Source organism: Hirsutella rhossiliensis, assembly GCF_020360975.1.
Source record: "Hirsutella rhossiliensis strain HR02 chromosome Unknown scaffold00009, whole genome shotgun sequence".
NCBI lineage: Eukaryota > Fungi > Ascomycota > Sordariomycetes > Hypocreales > Ophiocordycipitaceae > Hirsutella > Hirsutella rhossiliensis.
Window position 1 is genome coordinate 508,602 of NW_025408675.1, and position 17,792 is coordinate 526,393.

Consider the following 17,792-nt stretch of genomic DNA (forward strand, 5'->3'; position numbering starts at 1 on the left):
AGAGCATCAAAACGTTCAAACTTACATGCGTCCTTGCCGCCCAACTCTTGTCCGCCGTGTCTCCGTTGGAACCATTCCCAGAGCCTGCAGACCCCAGGCTCAGCCACCCCTTGGCCTGTTCTCGTCCTCCACGGCTGTTCCGCGGCGGCGGCGCAAGGCAGTCTACGCCAGCATGGCGGGCGACGTCGACTACAATAACTGGACTAAGACGGGCCTCATCCAAAGACTCAGGGACCTGGAGGAGGAGCTGAAGAGGCGCCCGGCGACGCAGCAGGCAGAGGTAGAGAATGCCGCGCTCGACCCAGAGGCCGGCGCGGCTCCGGCTCCCCGCACCAACAAGAAGCCGCCAAAAGGGGAGCGCCCGATGGACCCTTCGCGATACTCGTCGCGCTACATCGCCCTGAAGCTGGCGTACCTGGGGAAGAACTACGGCGGGTTCGAGTACTCGGCCATGAGCAACCAGCCGTCCATCGAGGAGGAGCTGTGGAACGCCCTGACCAAGGCCCACCTCATCTTCCCCGAGGACGAAAGAGTGGTCCAGTTCGAGTGCTGCGACTACTCCAAGTGCGGGCGGACAGACCGCGGAGTCAGCGCCTTTGGCCAGGTCATCGGGCTCAGGGTTCGCAGCAGCAGGCCCCTGCCGACGAAGCGGGTAAAGCGGCATCAAGGTGGGCCGTCGTCCACCGAGCAGGATGCCGCCGAGAAAGAGGAGGATGCCGCCGAGGAGGAGGAGGAGGCGGAGACGAAGCCCTTTGACCATGTTGCGGATGAACTGTGCTACCCGCGGATCCTCAACCGCATCCTTCCCAGCGACATCCGCATCTTGGCATGGTGCCCCTCGCCGCCGCCCGGCTTCTCCGCCCGCTTCTCGTGCCGCGAGCGCCAGTACCGGTACCTTTTCACCCAGCCGGCCTTTGCGCCGGGGCCTTTGCTTCCCTCGTCCATGAGCAACGGCGGCAGCGGCAGCAGCGTCAAGACGGGGTGGCTGGACATTGAGGCCATGCGCGACGCGGCCAAGCGGTTCGAGGGCGAACACGACTTTCGCAACCTTTGCAAGCTCGATCCCTCGAAGCAAATCACCGACTTTACTCGGTACATCTTCGAGTCGGACATTGTCGAGGTTGAGGACGTCCACTCAGCCCTGCCGTACCTTGAAGATGCCAAATTCGCGGCATCCGGCGTCAACGGCGGGCCACATCCCAAGGTGTACTACTTTCACGTCAGGGGCTCGGCCTTTTTGTGGCATCAAATCCGACACATGGTCGCCATTCTCTTCCTCGTGGGACAAGGACTCGAAGCCCCGACCCTCGTCTCGGAGCTGCTCGACGTGAGCAAGAATCCGCGCAAGCCAGGGTACGCCATGGCCAACGAGGTCCCGCTCGTGCTCTGGGACTGCGTCTTCCCTGGCGGTGCCCTGGCGGGGGAGCCGGCAACGGAGCCGGCACCGGAGTCGACGACGCGGCTCAAAGACGCGCTCGAGTGGGTGTATGTTGGAGACGAATGCACATCCAACAAGTTCGGCCAGTATGGCCTCGTGGATGGCCTGTGGCAGGTCTGGCGCGGGCACAAGATGGACGAGCTGCTGGCTAACCAGCTGCTGCGGCAAGTCTCCCAGCAGGGGGCACTGCGGCCAGGCAGCGACCAAGCCGGCCGGTCGAGCCAGGGAAACGGCAAGGCGAGTGCCAGCGTCCGGATATTCCAAGGCGCCGACAGCGGGCGGCTCGCCGGCAGATATACCCAGGTGATGAAGTCGAAGGATTTCGCGCAGTCCGTAGAGGAGCAGAATGAGAAATATGCCAAGCGCAAGGGGTATGCGGGCGCCGCCGACATGCGGACGCAGAGGGGCATAGGCAGATGGAAAGACGAGCAAAAGGCGGCAGAGGGATAGCTGCGCGGTTTTGTGATTGAGAAAAACGCTGGAAAATTCTTGTTGGATAGACAAAGCGTAAGAATGGCGAATCTCCATTTGCCCAGCAGTGACAGGGCGCTCTCAAACTATATGGAAACGGGGGGTATCATGCATCGCGCCAAACAGCACAGCGACAAGCGTCAAGTCTTCTATGCCTTGTCTTCGACGCGTCCCTCGTACAGACACTCGCGGGCGCCCCTCCACACCGTCTCGACAATCCTCCTCGGGGGCAGCAGACCCGGAAAGACGACAACGACATCGTCCTCGCCCTCGACGACGACGACGAGGTAGTAGCGGACCTCGAAGCCGCGAAAGGCCTCGTTGACAAAGATGTCCTGGATCTTCTCGGTGGGGATGAAGCGCGTCGACGCGGCGGCAAAGTAGGAGGCCGGCGAGCCGGACGTCTGGACGCCGAGGCCCCGCAGCACCAGCAGCGACTCGCGGGCGTGCACGCGGCGGCCGACGAGCCACAGCGCGGCGGCGGCGGCGGCCAGGAGCAGCGGCAGGGGCACGCGGGCGGCGGCGCGGGCGACGGCGGCGCCGGGCGGCGAGCGGTGCCAGGCGTCGAGGGCGAACCACAGGCCCTGCGCGGAGACGAGGGCGGGCGGGCGGGGGAGCGGCACGGCGGGCGGCGGCGCGGCGAGCGGGCAGACGGCCCAGCGGGCGCGCAGGGCGAGCAGCGTGGCGATGGCGAGGCAGACGCGCAGCAGCAGCAGCAGCGCGCGCAGGAGGCGGAGGGCCAGCGTGGACGGGGGCAGCGTCGTGACGGTGAACTCGGCGGCCGTGGGGGATGGGCGGCGGACCTGGAGGCGGGGGGCCGTGGTGATCATGGCCAAGGAAGACGGTTGGTTCGACGGTCTTTGGGCGGATTCAAGACGCCATGGCAGCGCAGTCTCTCGCTTGTTTGGGGACCCGTGTTGCAGACCAAGCATCCACGTCTTTCCGCAATCAAGGCGCAGGCCGGCCCGTCGAGCTTCGAGTCGCCGCCCTCGATGCTTGCTGGTGGGCAGCCCGCCAGCTGGAGCTCGCAGCATGTGGAGGCAGCTTGTGGAGGCAGCGCCGGGAGTGGATTTCTCCGGGCCGCCCCCCTCTGCAAAGCCCAGACTCTATAGCTACAAATAAGGCCCACATCTTCCGACTGTAATGGTCCAACGGCGGAGTCGCTCGCAGCTTCTCGCTTACCCTCTATCACCCATCCCCGTTAGATCCCCCTCGCCTGGCGCCCTGTTCGAACGCCGCGGTGGTTGCAGGCTCGCGCAGGCAACTCGCGATTTGCCCAGCAACCCTAAGCACTGGAGGAGAATCTTGAGGGAGGCCTCACTCTGCAGAGACACCTCCCCCGTCGCGTGGCGAACAGGATTACGACCGTGAGGGGTTTGGGTTAGAAGGGCGAGATTGAGTTGTACGACGCTTTATTTTTTGCTCCTTTGTCCCCCTTTTTTTTTTCCCGGCTTCTTTTTCAAAGTGTGTTTGTCTTTCCTGTAATTCTTCAAAGGGCATCTTTGTATCCTAGACTTGGCAGAACCAACGCCATTGGGCTCAAGCGCCGAACTTGAAGATGAAGCCATCGCCACCTCACCACCATGCCCACTGCGGATGCTTGCACTGTTTACAATTCAAAGGTCCACCCCTACAAGGGCATTGCGTATTCATAGTCTGTTCATCGTGTACCTATCTGCATGTCTGTGTGCATCTGCAAGCCAAATTATATACTTGATGTCTCCAATCAATCACAGCTGCTACTACTCTTGTCCATAAGACCGTCGCTTCCTCTCAAACAGGGTGCCGTGGGGCAGCATTGTCTAGGGCATTTCCATCTCACGCCTCGCAGCGAGCCAATCTCAGCGCCCTTGGCCTGTCTTGACATATAGTCCAAGCAGACTGACTTGTCGCGTCTTGGCTATTCTCTTCGTCTCTCATCCGCCGACCATGCATCGTCATAAGTCGTGTAAAGCAAGGAAAGCCGTGCCATGAGGTGATCCAGAAAAAATGAGACTCGATTTTCGTATGCGCGCATCCATGCATCTGGTGTTCACCAGGACACCTGATATAATGTTGCTCTCTCATGGCCGTGGGTGAGTGCAGAACCTTCAATGCGAGGCCAAAAATGCCGAGGTCAATAAGAAGAAGAGAAAAGGAAACTGAAACTGCTCTCGTTGGCCAAGTTACACTTGCCTCAGAGTCAAAAGGAAAGGCGGAAAGGGGAGCTCGCAGACTTGATTCAGTCGTTTCTTCATTACAAACGCTGCCGGCCCAGTATCGCCCTCCCTGTAGAAAAGGCGAGTAGCTAGGTTTCGGGGAGGAGCAGCCAACTTGGCCGCCAGGCAGAGAATTCAATCAAAAGTGAGCTTGTCGACGACACAGGAAACCTGCCGTGGAATGCCCTGGCCATGGCAAGAGGGGAGTTAAGCCGCATCAAATCATCTCGCTGTGGTGAAGCCCAGTGGATGCATGATTTCCTTTGGGCTCGATGGGAGACCGCATCAAGTCTGTGTCATACTTGGCAGGCGGTGGCATCCCAGTAATGGGATATCGCAACTGAACTGCAGACATGGGGCTATTGAGATGACAAGTCTCAATCGGCGGCGATCTGATGGCGCTTCTGCCCGAATCTTTATGGCCTCGGCTGGCCGACCGGAGACGCTCCGTAGCTTTGGATAGGCGTCCCGACAGGCTGCCGTCCCCGCTGCTGCGGCCCCGGCGGTGGCCTCTCGGTGGAGGCGCCGGTAGTGCAATCACGGGCACCATGCCATCGTTGGGAGCTGCTGCAACGGGGGCGTTGTCGTCATCGTCCATAACAATCTCGATCATGCCAGAGCCAACCGCGCCCTGATTGTGCTGTCGCTGTGCATGCGCCAAGGGCGCAGGAGGGGGTGGCGGAGGAACGGCCAAGTGTTGCAGCTCCTTCAGCACTGGCGCAGCCGGCGGCGGAGGTGGCGGAGGCGGCACCGGCTCCTCATGCGAACGTCGTCTCTGACCGCTCATCACTTCATCGATGCCCCGAGCATCGCCGTAGCTGGTTTTTCTCGTGCTTCGAGGACGATGAGATTCGTCGGGAATGGGCGCCGACATGCTTCGCGGGATCGCCGGGCGTCCCGGAGGCTGGTACACTGTCGAGGGGAGCAGAGCCAGTAGCCCTGCACCCTTCTCCTTGTCAGGAGACGTGTTGGGCGAGTGTCTTTGGGCAAACGTAAGCGGAATCGGCGGAACTTCTGCCATGTCTCTGCTGGCTCTACCGCTGTTTTCCGACTCCATGATGAGTCGCATTGCCTTGGGAGTAGCTGGCAGTCCAATCGGCGGGCCACTCCTGGCATACGTAGTCTTGGGCGGTTCGGTCGCGCTCCTCGGTGGCACGTCATCGTTGCAAGGCTGGACATCGGCAGCCTCAACGCCAACCCGCGTCAAGGGAGAGCTGATCTCGCTAGGGTGCGGGATCTGAGGGGCTTGTGGTCTCTTGGCCAGGGACTTTCGACGTTCCTCAAGCTCGCGGGCAGCTTGTTCCTTCTTCCGCTGGCGCTCGTCCTTCATCTGGCGCAGGTCGCCGGCGTGCTCTGTTGATGCGGCTCGCCCCTGGGAAACCAAAGGCAGAGGCGGATGGCTGTCGAGTAACTCGGCCACCTCTCGACGACGGCTTTTGGAACGCTCCCGCTCGGCCGCGGCCGGCGAGTTGAGACCGCGGCTGGAACTACGGCCGTGCCTTGCTCGGAAGTCTTCCCGAGCCTGCATGGCCCTCTTAAAGTCCTCCTCGTCTTCGGATCCTTGGTAATGAAGAGTGCCCGCGGATAGCGGCAGCGGGGACGAGGGTGATCGCTGGTGGCTAGTCTCGCGGCAAGCTGTTCTGCCGCGGATGTCCAGTGCCGGGGGCCGAGGTCGCTCCTCGAGACTTTTATGGTTGCTTCCACGGCTGGATGTCCGACTGGTCGCGTTAAGCGCTTGAGCGCCTGACTTCCTGACGGTAAGTGGCTCGGGAACTTCGCTGTTCTTGGCAGTGCTCAAATTGGCGAGATCTTCGGGAGACATGGGAATGGGGGACGTGGGAGACCTCTTGGGTTTGGTCCAGGAACGGGCTGCGGTGCGGCCGCGCTCATCCGACGACTCCCTTGGTTTCGTTTTTCTCTCGCGGCTGCCATGACGCCCACGGGAGGACTCACGACTTCTCTCCTTGCTACCGTGCCTGCTCTTGTTCCTCTTCGAGTGATAGCTCTGCGCCACGTCCAGGCTATGAATGTAATCCTCGCGATGCCGAGGGTTGGCTCGCAGACTGCGGCTTGCGCTTGAGTTGGATGTGATGGAGCTAGCAATCGAGCCTGGTCCACGGCGCCGAGTCGGCCAGTGAAATCGCGTGGAAGAGGAAACCGATTGCTCTGGCGATGTCACCTCTGCCGGGCATATCTGTTCCGTTTGCACGTGGAGGTTAACGCCGTGAGGGATGCGATCCCGTGAGCCATTGCGGCTGTTGGATCTGGCCTCTTGCATCTTAGCCAAGATGTCTCGGTCGGGTGACGGCGGCCACTCGCCCTCATGCGCTGTCGCGGCGCGCTTGAAGCGATCTCGCATCATCATCGGGCTTGCTGAGGCCGCACGCTGCAGAGACATTCCTGCAGCAAGGTCGCCTTGCTCAGCGGAGGCCATGCGTGCATGACCATGACGACCCTCTTTCGGTTCTACGGGGTTGGCGACTTGCTCCGCAGCTTGGAGCGCAGCGCGATTCAGATCCGATGGGATCTCCCCGATCGAAGGCAGTCGGCTTCGGCCAAGGCTTGAGCCGCCCGCCCGAGCAGAAGTGGGCGTATTGAACCTGCTGTTGCTCGACGGGCGAAGGAAGGCCGTGGCGGCTTCGTATGAGCCCCCCGGCGAGATGGCCGAGTCTGCAATGGGCGTCACGCCGGCCGCTATGGGGGTCTGCCCGCCGTCGCCCTGCGAGTAGAACCTAGATTTCTGGGTCTGGTCCCCGAAGGAAGTGATGAGCTTTAGTGCCGAGCTCTTTGCGATGCTTCGTTGCGGACCGCGCTGGGTACCAGGCGGTGAGAGAGGCGGACTCAGCACCTCGGGGATACTTGGCGTGATGCTTTGGAAGTTGAGCTGAGCAGCCGAAGGCGATGTCCATGGCTCTGTCGACTCCTGGTCGGTGCATGCGAAGCAACGAATGGCCAGTTGCTGCTGGCCATGTTGCACGGCCCATTCGCCCCATTTCCTGACAATGGCAACCTGCCGTTCCCACACGCCGGGGAACGCGACACACGTCAGAATGAGTGCCTCCATGTAGCGCTTATGCGAGATGTAGACCTCGATGGCGTCGTTGTGGTCGCCCATGCCGAGCATGATGGTCACGGCGACGTGTATGTCGCCACTCTCTAGCAGCCTCTGGACATAGGCACGCCCCAGTTTGTGCTGAGACTGATGGCCGCCAATCCCGCTCAAGGCCAAGAGCATCCAGTCAGACGACGTCATGTTCTCGGAGCTGCCGGCCATGAAGTCTGCGTCCATATCGCCCAGCCATTTCGCGAGCAAGATGCGACTGGCGGATCCCGCAGGGTACCTGGTCATCTCATCCCGAATCAGATCATTGACTTCGTGTTGCCAGCCGAATATGGTGCTCAGCATCTGCCGGCGAAGGTCGTCGTTTGTGAGACGAGAGTTGTCTGATATAATTGGATGTCTGTAGGGAATGTCGCTGAGCCGCGTACGCGTAAACTTGAACAGGTCATGGACCTTGTTGTCGTCGGGGCTGCGCGGAACCTCGTGTCGCAGCCTTGACGGTCTGTGCCTGTGGCGGGAAGAAGACACGGACGATGCGCTCGTCGTTCCGAGCGAATAGCCCATGGAGTAGTTATCTGGCTCTCGTCTACCGACGGTCGACGACTTCAACGACGTTCCTGCCGAGATGTAGGTGTTGTCGGACATTCCTTGCGACTTGATCGAGCCGTTGTGGCGTCCTGGCGTCCGGGAACCCGCAGATGACCTGGACAGTGAGGACAATCCGCTCCGGCTCGACACCGGACTGGCGGACTCATACGACTGCTCCGTCCCCGAGTCTGGGGCTTGCTGTTTAGCCAGACGGGCGAACGGCGACAGATGGTCGTCATCGCTTTCCGAGATGCCCACTTCCACAGGAACTGAGCTACCATCCGACTCCGACGTGTGAACGGTTGTGACGGGGACGGGCGGCTTTGCCCCCGGCTCTTCGATGGAGTTTGGTGGCGACGGCGGCAGGGGGGCGACTGAGTGCTGGACACTGTTGACCATGATGGAAGGCGAGTTGAGGTCAAACTGGTGGACCGTACATTGAGGTCCCAGAGTAAACAGGGTGGCACCGGGCCCGTACACAGCAATGCCCTTGACGTGCTCAAGCGTCGGGATGGAATCGAAGGTGACGTGCTTGGTCCGTACATCCCACGAAAGCGTCTCCCTATGGGCAGGTTAGTGATACAGCTGCGCCTGCAGCTAAGCGCGCGCGTAGGCCTGGTGCCTCGGGATCGACGTACGAGTCCGAAAACTGAATGATGCGTCCATTCTTTGACCAGCCCATCCAATTGGGCCCGGCAACGAAATTTTCTCTGCGCCGGAGTATCCGGACGACTTTGGCAGGGTCGTCGGCGCTGTACGACTTGGCCACGCTCCAGACGCGCAGGTCGCCGTCGTGGGTCTGCACGGCCAGCATGTCTGATTTTTGCCGCGACGAGGACGCATGCCAAGACAGGGTGACAATGGGGGACGGACCTCTTGACGTTGTTAAATTGTGCAAAATGGTGAAGCGGGGTTGGAGAGTCGCAATCAACAAAGAGCCGTTTTGATACCTGGAGAAGTTAACAGGGACGAGACGCACTTGGATCATTCTCTCCGTAACCTACCCGATGGCAAAGGTTCGGCAATCCGCAGAAGGAGCCAGCGCTGTGACGGCAATCTGGTCGATTGTTCTCGACGAGATGTGCTCAGAGGTGGTGGGCTCAAAGAGGATAATGCTCCCTTGGGTGTTACCTAGCAGGCGGGATGTTAGTGACACGCGAGAAGAAAAGAATTGCCCCCCGTTCGCCCCGCGGAGACGATGCATGCGGCTTACCGAACGCTACATTTCCATTACGCATCCACGCGGCCACCGTGAGATGGTCATATGAAGTGAACCGAGCCACTTCGTCCCCTGTCATCAAGTCCCATACGATGGCCGTCTGGCCGGCGTCGTAGCTGACAACGAGGCGGCCTCCACCCACCTCGCTGTGGTTGTCCACGGCCAGTAGTTGGACCTCTTCGGTGTGCCTGGCGAACCTCCGCTCGACGGTGAGAGTGTCATGGTGGCAGCACATGACGGAGCGTCCCTGAGCGTAGAGAAACATGGAGGCCGTGGCGGCACAGGGGTCGAAGAACCTGAGGTCCTGGACGGAGGGCATCGTAGTGACTTCCTGGATTTGCGTGCCTCTGGCGGTTGAGGATCTCGCGGAGCTCTGCGCTGCGCAATTCCTAGACGAGGCGGACATGACGGGCTTGATATCTAGTTGGCCGTCGATGCTACTGGCTTTGACTCTCCCGGAAGCCCGCAGGCAGACGACACTTGGGCCCAGGCCTCCCCGCTGGGGCCCTCCGGGGATGTGCGAGGGCTGTAAATCCCCGTGGAACGGCAGTCGAACCGTACCACGGTCACGTCGACGTAGCCGAACCTATCTTTCCGGGACGTAATTATCGCGCAAACCCCCGAAACTGAGCGGCAGTCGACGCTCTTGAGGACCTATATCATTACACGCAGCGCGATAGAGGCCCGCGAGAGAGCAACTGCGGCCGTGCGGGAGAGACTGCGAGAAAGACGGAAGAGACAATGGTTGCCGAGGACAGGAAGCGGTGGCAGAGGGCTCAGAGGGGACAGAATGCTCAGATGATGTGAAGCATGGGTTGGAGAGTCGAGAGCAAACGAGGACTGGATGTATGTCTCGGTTGCAACGTGCGGTGAGGTGACGGGGCGAACGGAGAGGATTGGCGCGGGAGCCAAGGTGCTTTTGCGCCAATACGGAAGAAGAGTACTGCGTGTCTGTGATGGCCCGATGAGGAGACTGTGGACCGGGGTTGGCGCTTGTTTCGCGACCGTTGGGGCGCCGTCGAGGTTGGGGGTTACACAGGCGGATTTCGTGTGCGAGAGCAGTCGAGCCGTGGATGTAGACAGGGGCGAGGCGAGGGCAAGAAGAAGAAGACGATGCCGGGAGAGAGACAAACATATACATGGCTTTTCATACATGGACGCATGTAAAGGCAGCGCTCAAGAGGGGGGCGAGAGACAGGGGGGAAACAAGTGCTGTCGACGGACGGAGGTGGTGTGACGGATCCAACCCATGGACGAGAGCGAGATAGTCGCAGCAGGGCGCCAAAGAGGCCAAGGGCTGGCCTGTCAGTGGATGAGGGCCGGCGACCCAGGTAAAATTAGAGAACGACACGACGAGTTGGGGGGCGGATGCGGAGCCCAAGAGTCGAATGCCACATGTGTGCATGCATGGCCCAAACCAGGGTAGAGGGCCATGTATCGCTCGTCGACCGGGTCGCCAATGGGCCGCAGTCGCGTGTGCGCCAGCCTGCAAGACGGAGGGGGGGGCGTTTTTCCTTTGCTCTTTGATGCCCTCTCACTCCCATGCTTAGCCGTGCCCGCGTGAACAGTGTTAGTGCGCGGCAAGAGACGACGACTACCTATCAAGCCCGGCGTCAGCGGCTCTGCCATTAGACGCTCATTTCAAGCTGTTTTGCTTTCATTCCAGTCTCCCCCCATCGTCTCCATTGCGTCGCCTCGCCTCGCCTTGCCGGCCACCGGCCTCGCGCCTCACATGGAAGGGGGGGGGGGGAAGAGCCCATGACGGAGTCGAAAAGAAGAGAGGAGAACAGGAGGAGCAAATCAGCTCGCTGCGGGGTTGCGTCTGCATGGTAACACCGCAGACCATTGCTGTCTGCGTTGCAAGACTGGAGCGGACCCTTTTGCTCGTACCTGACAGGGACTGTTTTCGACGGATTGATTTCCCGACAGAGACTTCGGCTCGCCCCCTTCTCCCTCCCCGATCTGTGTCTCTCCGTGTCTCTGCGTCTCCGCTCATCGACCGAGCTAGCGTCGAATTGGGACGACAGGCGGCGGTAGCAGCTCAGAGGACCAGACGAAAAGAGCACGTTGTGAGATTTAGAGGTTGGGTTGGAGGCGGATTTGGAGGCAGCTGGGGCTGCGGTCGAAAGCGGGGCAGGGGCGGGCGACGTTCAATGGAATGCGGCGTCGTAGCGCCGACGTCTGCGCTTGCTGGTGATTGGCGGTCCACCATGCAAGTGCGCGCAAGGAGCCGGCCAATCAGCGGCCAGATCACGCCTGGCGACAAGGGGGCCCCTGCACCGGGGCTCGAGGCAAGGGCTCGACAACTTCCTGCCTCGACCATCGTGCTGTACAGTACAGTCATCCATCTCCCTCCAATGGTTTCTTTTTCCTCACTCTCACTCCAAAATGCTCCTCCACAGTCCAATGTCGAATGTCGAATGTCGAAAGCCCCGGGCGCCTGGGCAGACACAAGGGGGAGAGAGACGAGGAGACGATTCCAGCCGGCGCATCAGCAGTATCGGGCGGCGATTCTTGCTCAACGTTGTCCTTTGGCTGCGCTCGCAGCAAGCGCCGACGCCTGCATGACCGATGAAGAATACTGCATCTGTCCTGCTGCTATGCAAGTATGTAGAGAGAGAATTTTACATGCACTCACTCACGCACATGTACATACATCCCTCGTCCCTCTTGCCGCTACCCTCCTCCCTGCCTCACCTAAATGGCCTCGTCGACACGGACGCTGCCACGGATCGGCTCCGCCCTCCCTGGATCGCCTGGCCCGTCCCGCAGTCAATCAACATCACGGCCAACAGAATCCCACGGCAACCGCCAGATCTGGGGCTTGGGGGCAATCAGCGTATGCGAGCACTTTACCTCGTGCATCCGCCCTTGGTTATGCGCACGTACGTGTTTGGCCCTGCGCTCGCAGCCCCTCAATGGCCCTTGGCCGCCACGCTTGCTGCGCATGCGTATGTATGCATGCGATAAACCAACTGCTACGCTCAACAGCTTGTTTTCGCCCAGTCTGGCCTTCTCTCCATCCCCGTACCCGTTCCCACGAGCATCTGGCAGTCGTCTTCTCAGCCAATGGCCTTTGAGCCGACCTCTTCCCCCGATTGAGAAGATCATGGTTCCTACCGACCTCGCCTCGTATCCCGCCACTCCACACATGACTTGAGAACCACCCAAGCTTGTCCACTCCGGACCAAGAGTGTGGGCATGGATCGGCAGGACGATGCGCCAAGACCAGCGCTGCTACCAAGTGACGAGAGAGACCCGTCGTCGTGGATTTGACAAACATCAGATGGCTGGGCGGGCCCCTTCCAGCACGGCGACAGGAGTTGTTCAGACGAAGCACCATCTCCGCAGACGTGCCACATGTGGCAGCAACATGCGGGTGTCGAGGCCGCTCTGCCCCGCGGCCTCCTGCTGTGCAACCTTTTCGGCCGTTTCAACCCGGTTCCTGGCAGACTGCATCTCTCCCGTGGGCAGGCGCACGGCAAGTCAAAGTTTTCTCCCACATGGCCCTTCTCAGGTAGCGGCGCAAGCCTCTTGAGAACAGCCGGTGCTCGTCATACGCTCCATTCTCGCTGCCTGTTAATGTCTTGGTATGACAGTCGGGAAACTGCTCGATTGGCCCAACGCTCCTGGCCCTTGAATCCGCCGGTAGCAACCGCGTCGACGCGCTGCATTCTAGGACCAACTTGATGAGATGTCTCATCGTTGTACCCGCAGAAGCCTATGAGCCGGCTGTTTGTCCCGCTCGCAGCCCCGCAGAGCCTGGAGGAAAACCTGCTGAGCACCCGTTCTTCCATGTTGAAGGAGTCGTACGGGATGCGTGCACGGCAATATACGGTGCACTGCATCCTCACACTTTAACCCAGGTGCATTCCACGGCCTGTCTCACGGCTTGAGACGGGGAAGAAATGGGAGAGGGCACGTTGCTGCTCGAGTAGCGATGCCGCAGTGGTGCAACGCGACATGTCCCAAGGGGCAGCGGTCGTCACTCGGCTTCAGTTGTAGCCTCGGACGAACTATATATTACTCAGCCGCCGTGAGACGGGCAATAGCGAGCGGCGGCAGAGAATCACTCAAGCGGCGCGTCCTATCCAGCTGGCTCTGAAGCCGCATGTTACGCGATTGCTTGGCCCAGCAGCCGCCGAGCACATGAGCAGGCAGGCTAGGCGGATGCCCTACGATCATATAGTCCTTAAAGGCATCACGTCTATGTGCATCCCTAGCCGACTCGCGAAGCTCGTCATCTTCGAGCGTCGGCTCGTGGGCCCGGCGTTATGTATTTTCTCAGGTTGGCCAAGGGACAGTCGGCAGGGCTGGTGCGGCAGTCACAGCGGAGCCACCGGCTCATCAGGGATTAACCTTGGGGACCTGCGGTAGGGGAACCCTGATACTACGGAAAATCTCCAAGACTTCACCTCTTGTCAGAACTGCGTCAGAGGTCTTGACGGGCAGGGGAGCTCCAAACCGGAGTCGGGATGAAGCCTGCAATGCTAACATGTGTCCTTTGGTGGGGATCGATCGTATCCCGATGCTTACTCTGGCAAGCCACACAGCTGCTGTGATCCGACGCAACTTCAGGTGTTTGCACTGGCACATTTGGCACCTGAAGTCGAGAAGTCGAGAAACGTTGCACGTCGGCTACACCTTCAACCTCGGTCGACTCGCCAGTCTCGTGATGACGGCTGGTCCCAGTCTCCGCATCGAAGCGATTGCCCTCCCGGTCCGGGGAGATTCGTTACTCGTGGAAGGACGATGGCCAGCGTGGTGAAGAGACGAGGTAGCCGAATCAACACGGCTGGTCTTTGCAAAACGATCACCTGGCGGAAGGACGAAGAAGCCGGAGTGCTTGACGTGAGCCAAGCTTCTCTCCGCTCTCGGCTGCCTCTTGCCCAAGGTCCCGGTGCCCACGGCGCCGCTGTCACAGCGGGTGGCCAAAGCGAAGACGAGTGTTGGAAGCCGGCCAAGGGCCAAGAAGCCGGCCCGACGCCTGCATCCCTTACCGCTTTCCCCGCCTCGACGGGATACCGTAAAACTCGAGGTACAACTCGGCATGCAAGCCCCCCTCGGCTCCCATCACACCGGATGCGCAACGACTGGGGTGTTTGCTCCAATCTCGTTTGCATGCTTTGCTTGCCGTCCTTGGCCGGTTTGCTGCAAAGCCGTCGCCCCAAGGAGCTTGCATTCTCTTGCACGCTGTCATGGTCTCGGGCCCCGGGGGAGGGAAACACGGATAAGTGCAGAGTGAAAAGCCGTGGGCCATAGGGCATCCTTGTCGATGGAGGGAACGGACGAATTGACGGCTCTTTGCTGTCGCCAGTGAGTATGTGTGAATGGCGAAGGCGCGTATCCGGCACCAAGTGTGTTTGTCGGCGTGTTCGTGCGTGGTGCACGTACAATGGATTGCTCACGGCGCCATGGATATCGGAACACTCTGGGGCGCCAAGTCTAGATGTTTGCAGGCCCCGGTGAGGAGATACGACATGTACAGGCGATGCAGTGCAGTCCTCTAGGGGAAAGAGAGGAGGATGCTGTCAAGGCAAAGACTCGGGGGGTTGGATGGCAGCTCAGTGTACTGCAAAGGCTTGAAAGCGTGGACGGTGCTGTCGTCCAACCTTGGCCGTTGACAAGTCATGGCCATTTCATTACGATGCCGCCGCCTCCAGCAAGCTGCGTACCGTATTATGCGGTCCAAGTATGCATGCCTTGATGGCAATTTACCAGCATTATTGGTATGCCTGCCGTGCGCCCATGCACGATCCAGCTACAATAAAGCGAAGAAGCCATCGCCTCGCCGGTGCCCCGCCTTCGTCCATCATCGTCGTCGGCCGCACCCAACAGATGACGGTCCATTGTTTGTACACACAAGTTACATGCCCGGACGTGCCAAGCTGCGTTTCGTCTGCACCGGACCGCCCGTCGGCGCCGGCATCGGCACACAAGCCGCGCGCGTTGGTCGGTGCTTGCAGTATACGGGATCCGGGGAGCAACCGGGTGCCCCAACGCGCCCTCCCACCGCTGCTCGTTTGAGGACTTTTTGCACCTCGTCTGTTGGCTGCGCAGCGCAGGGCCATTGCCAACAACAATAACAGCCTCTTTCTCTCCTCTCCCCCGCCGCGTGTAGGGAGGCCCGGGGTGGTTAATCGTTGGTGGGCTTCATACGCACATGGCGCCGTGCCGGTAGATGCTGCTGGGGGCGGTCCCACTGCCGATGAGCCGGCTGTGGTGGTTCGGAACTTACCTACCTAGTCTTTACAGTACACTGTTGGTGCATACATATATGTATGTATGTGTACTGTAGGTAGGTAGACGGAGGCTCATGGCCAGGTCGTGTTTGCCACTGCCCGCGCCGGGTGCATGTGCATATCCGTACATGGTTCCTCGACGTGTTGTATACAGCAACGGGAGCAAGTCCGAGTCCCGCCTTGGTGCCGTGGAAAATGGGTTGGCATTTAATTAATTACCCACCTATCCAGCTATAATTAGGTGCCTCTTGTTACGCGCCGCCAACGCTGGGGAGAGGGCGTGCGTGCCTCGGGGCGTCGCCATGTCGCAGTGCCGTTGGGGGCTACGGTACACGGCACAATGGCAGGGCATGCGCCCTTTTTCCGGAATGGGGATTCGAGTAAGTTACGGTGCTGTTGGGCCAAGGCAGCCGTCCATCCCCCCCTGAAGATGCTTGGACATGTGCCCCGGAGACTGCCCCGGAAACCGCCTGTTGGGCGGGCAGAGGGCGCCCTGGGTCCTGCAATCAACGAGCAGAGTGCGCTAACGTCGCCTCGAGACGCGGGCTACCATGGCGGCCCAACAACCAGACATGGCACGGGCGAGAGAAGAGGGAGCAGTGTCTGCTTCGTCTGTGTGGAGGAAAAGACGAGACGAGTGTGTATTCCTCTATCTAGCTGGGCGAAAAGCAAAAGGGGGTATCTTGCGCAAGAAAATGGGCAGGCTATAAAGGAGACGATGAAAAAGAAACAAGGCTAAACTAATCGCGCGCTCCCAGTCCGTGATATGGTGATGATGGCGACATCATCTAGAGGACATGGCGCAGGGAACCCAAATCCCACGCTATGCTTCGGCTGCTGCTCAGCTGGCAGAGCCCCGATCCGTCTAACCCAATGCCTTTTCTCTGTTGCCGAATCGCTGAACTGAGAAAAAACACATAATGACAATACTGACAACGCTGTCGCTCATGGCAATTCCAGATGGAAAGAAACAAACAGAAAAGGAAATAAAGGCGGCAAATGGCGCCGAGAAGAAGGACGCAAGCTAACATGTGTATATGAGAATGCCGCTCCGGGTATAACACGTGAAGGGGGGCCGGCCACAAAAGAGAAATAATAATTAAAAGAAAAATGTAAGACGGGATAATAAAAAAGATTAGACCAGACGCCATGTGTCGGGATGCTGACACGCGACCGGGAGTTGGCGGATGAGGGGGAACAAAGGCCGAGAGGAGAGCGAGGTGGGCAACGATGCGTAACCACCAGTGTCGGATCTGCAAGCTTAGGGCCGGCCTCGGTCGACGACACGTGCAAGAAACGCGACGGTGTGTCAAGGGAGCTCGCGGCATGTGCTGGACAAAGACGCATATGATGGCTGAGGGCGAAGAGATGCCGGAGGGAGTCCCAGGGCAGGCTGACCAAGACGCCTGCGCCGCGCCAGTCACAGGCGTCTGCGTCGAACTCGCACAAGCTGTCAGCTGCCGGCGCTGCGTGGCGCGCCATGTGCGATGTGGCGCCGGGACGGCCTCGGCATGCTCTCCTAGGCCAAAGCTGGACAAGGCCAGCTCGGCATGGTTGGCACTCGTGTCTGGTCGCCTCGGGTCGGACATGTCGGGCCATCCCAGTCGGGCTGCATCGCACATGCTGGGGCCTTATCCGCTGGATTCCATCCTCGCAGCGCCGCAACGTCGGCGTGCATGTGGTGTGGGGGCGACGGCGAGATCTGGGGAGGGTGGGAGTGCGTGTTATCGGTGCAGCCGTCGTTCCAATAAAAGATTAAGTGTAGAGAATGTCGCCGGTGGAAGGTCTAACAGGGCGGCCCGGTGCGACACCCGAGCCGAGTGGCTTGGGGCCTGTCGCGCCCGCGAGAGCAGCAGCGGCTCACTCGCTGGTCTCATTGATGGTGGTCAGGCAGGCGGGCTTGGTGGGCTTGGGACTCTTCTTGGCGCTGCCGCGACGCGCCCGCAGGACCGTCTGGCGCCGTCTCTCCTTGTCCTGCTTGACCTGGCGCAGAATCTCGCGCTGCATGGCCGCGCGGTCGCGCTCCATCCTCATCACCTCCTCGTCGGAGAGGCGAGGCGGCGAGGCGACGGCAAAGGGCGACGAGGCGCTGCTTGCGCTGGAGACGCTTCGGGCATCGTCATCGAAGGGGTCGGACAGGAAGAGGTCGTCGTCGGAGAGGAACGAGGTGGCATGGGGCTCCTCGTGCTCCGAGTCCGACAGGGACGAGCGGCGCGGCCAAGAGGGAAAGGCGCAGCTGGCATCGTGGGTGCGGATGTTGGTCGAGGTAAAGTCCAGGGGCGCCGACATGGTGCTCAAGGAGCTATACGACCCGTGTGAGCCGTACATGGTGGTGGATGAGGTGGTCTGGGAGGAGTTGTCGGGGTTTGTGGCGGCGCGAGCAGCCCACGGCAGTGTGGACTCGAGGCAAGCAAGCACCAGGAAGAGGTGAGCAGCGCCTAAGCGACGGGCCGGGCGGGTCTTGGCCGTGTGTTCACGATGGATGCGGACGTGACGGCGTCGGATGGTGATGGTTGCTCGTGGGTCCGTCGAATGGCGGCGCGAGAGGAGGAGAGTGGAATCGTCTTGAGCTGCA

General features: G+C 60.4%; 4 protein-coding genes across 4 annotated transcripts; 1 reads left to right on the top strand and 3 right to left on the bottom strand.

The window, feature by feature from the left end:
• Nucleotides 1-172: 172 nt before the first annotated feature.
• On the top strand, nt 173-1,888 carry HRG_07922 (tRNA pseudouridine synthase domain-containing protein; the record flags this gene model as incomplete). The annotated part of the gene is made up of 3 exons (XM_044866393.1): nt 173-280; nt 341-1,409; nt 1,470-1,888. 3 exons carry the CDS (start codon nt 173-175, stop codon nt 1,886-1,888), a joined length of 1,596 nt encoding a protein of 531 aa, XP_044718282.1.
• Nucleotides 1,889-2,058: 170 nt separating this feature from the next.
• Nucleotides 2,059-2,739, bottom strand: HRG_07923 (GPI-GlcNAc transferase complex, PIG-H component domain-containing protein; the record flags this gene model as incomplete). The annotated part of the gene is made up of 1 exon (XM_044866394.1): nt 2,059-2,739. One exon carries the CDS (start codon nt 2,737-2,739, stop codon nt 2,059-2,061), a length of 681 nt encoding a protein of 226 aa, XP_044718283.1.
• Nucleotides 2,740-4,324: 1,585 nt separating this feature from the next.
• Nucleotides 4,325-9,381, bottom strand: HRG_07924 (uncharacterized protein; the record flags this gene model as incomplete). The annotated part of the gene is made up of 7 exons (XM_044866395.1): nt 4,325-5,976; nt 6,061-6,507; nt 6,562-7,871; nt 7,926-8,318; nt 8,395-8,706; nt 8,761-8,887; nt 8,970-9,381. 7 exons carry the CDS (start codon nt 9,379-9,381, stop codon nt 4,325-4,327), a joined length of 4,653 nt encoding a protein of 1,550 aa, XP_044718284.1.
• Nucleotides 9,382-17,077: 7,696 nt separating this feature from the next.
• HRG_07925 (uncharacterized protein) lies at nt 17,078-17,545 on the bottom strand (the record flags this gene model as incomplete). Its single annotated transcript, XM_044866396.1, has 1 exon — nt 17,078-17,545. One exon carries the CDS (start codon nt 17,543-17,545, stop codon nt 17,078-17,080), a length of 468 nt encoding a protein of 155 aa, XP_044718285.1.
• Nucleotides 17,546-17,792: the final 247 nt, after the last annotated feature.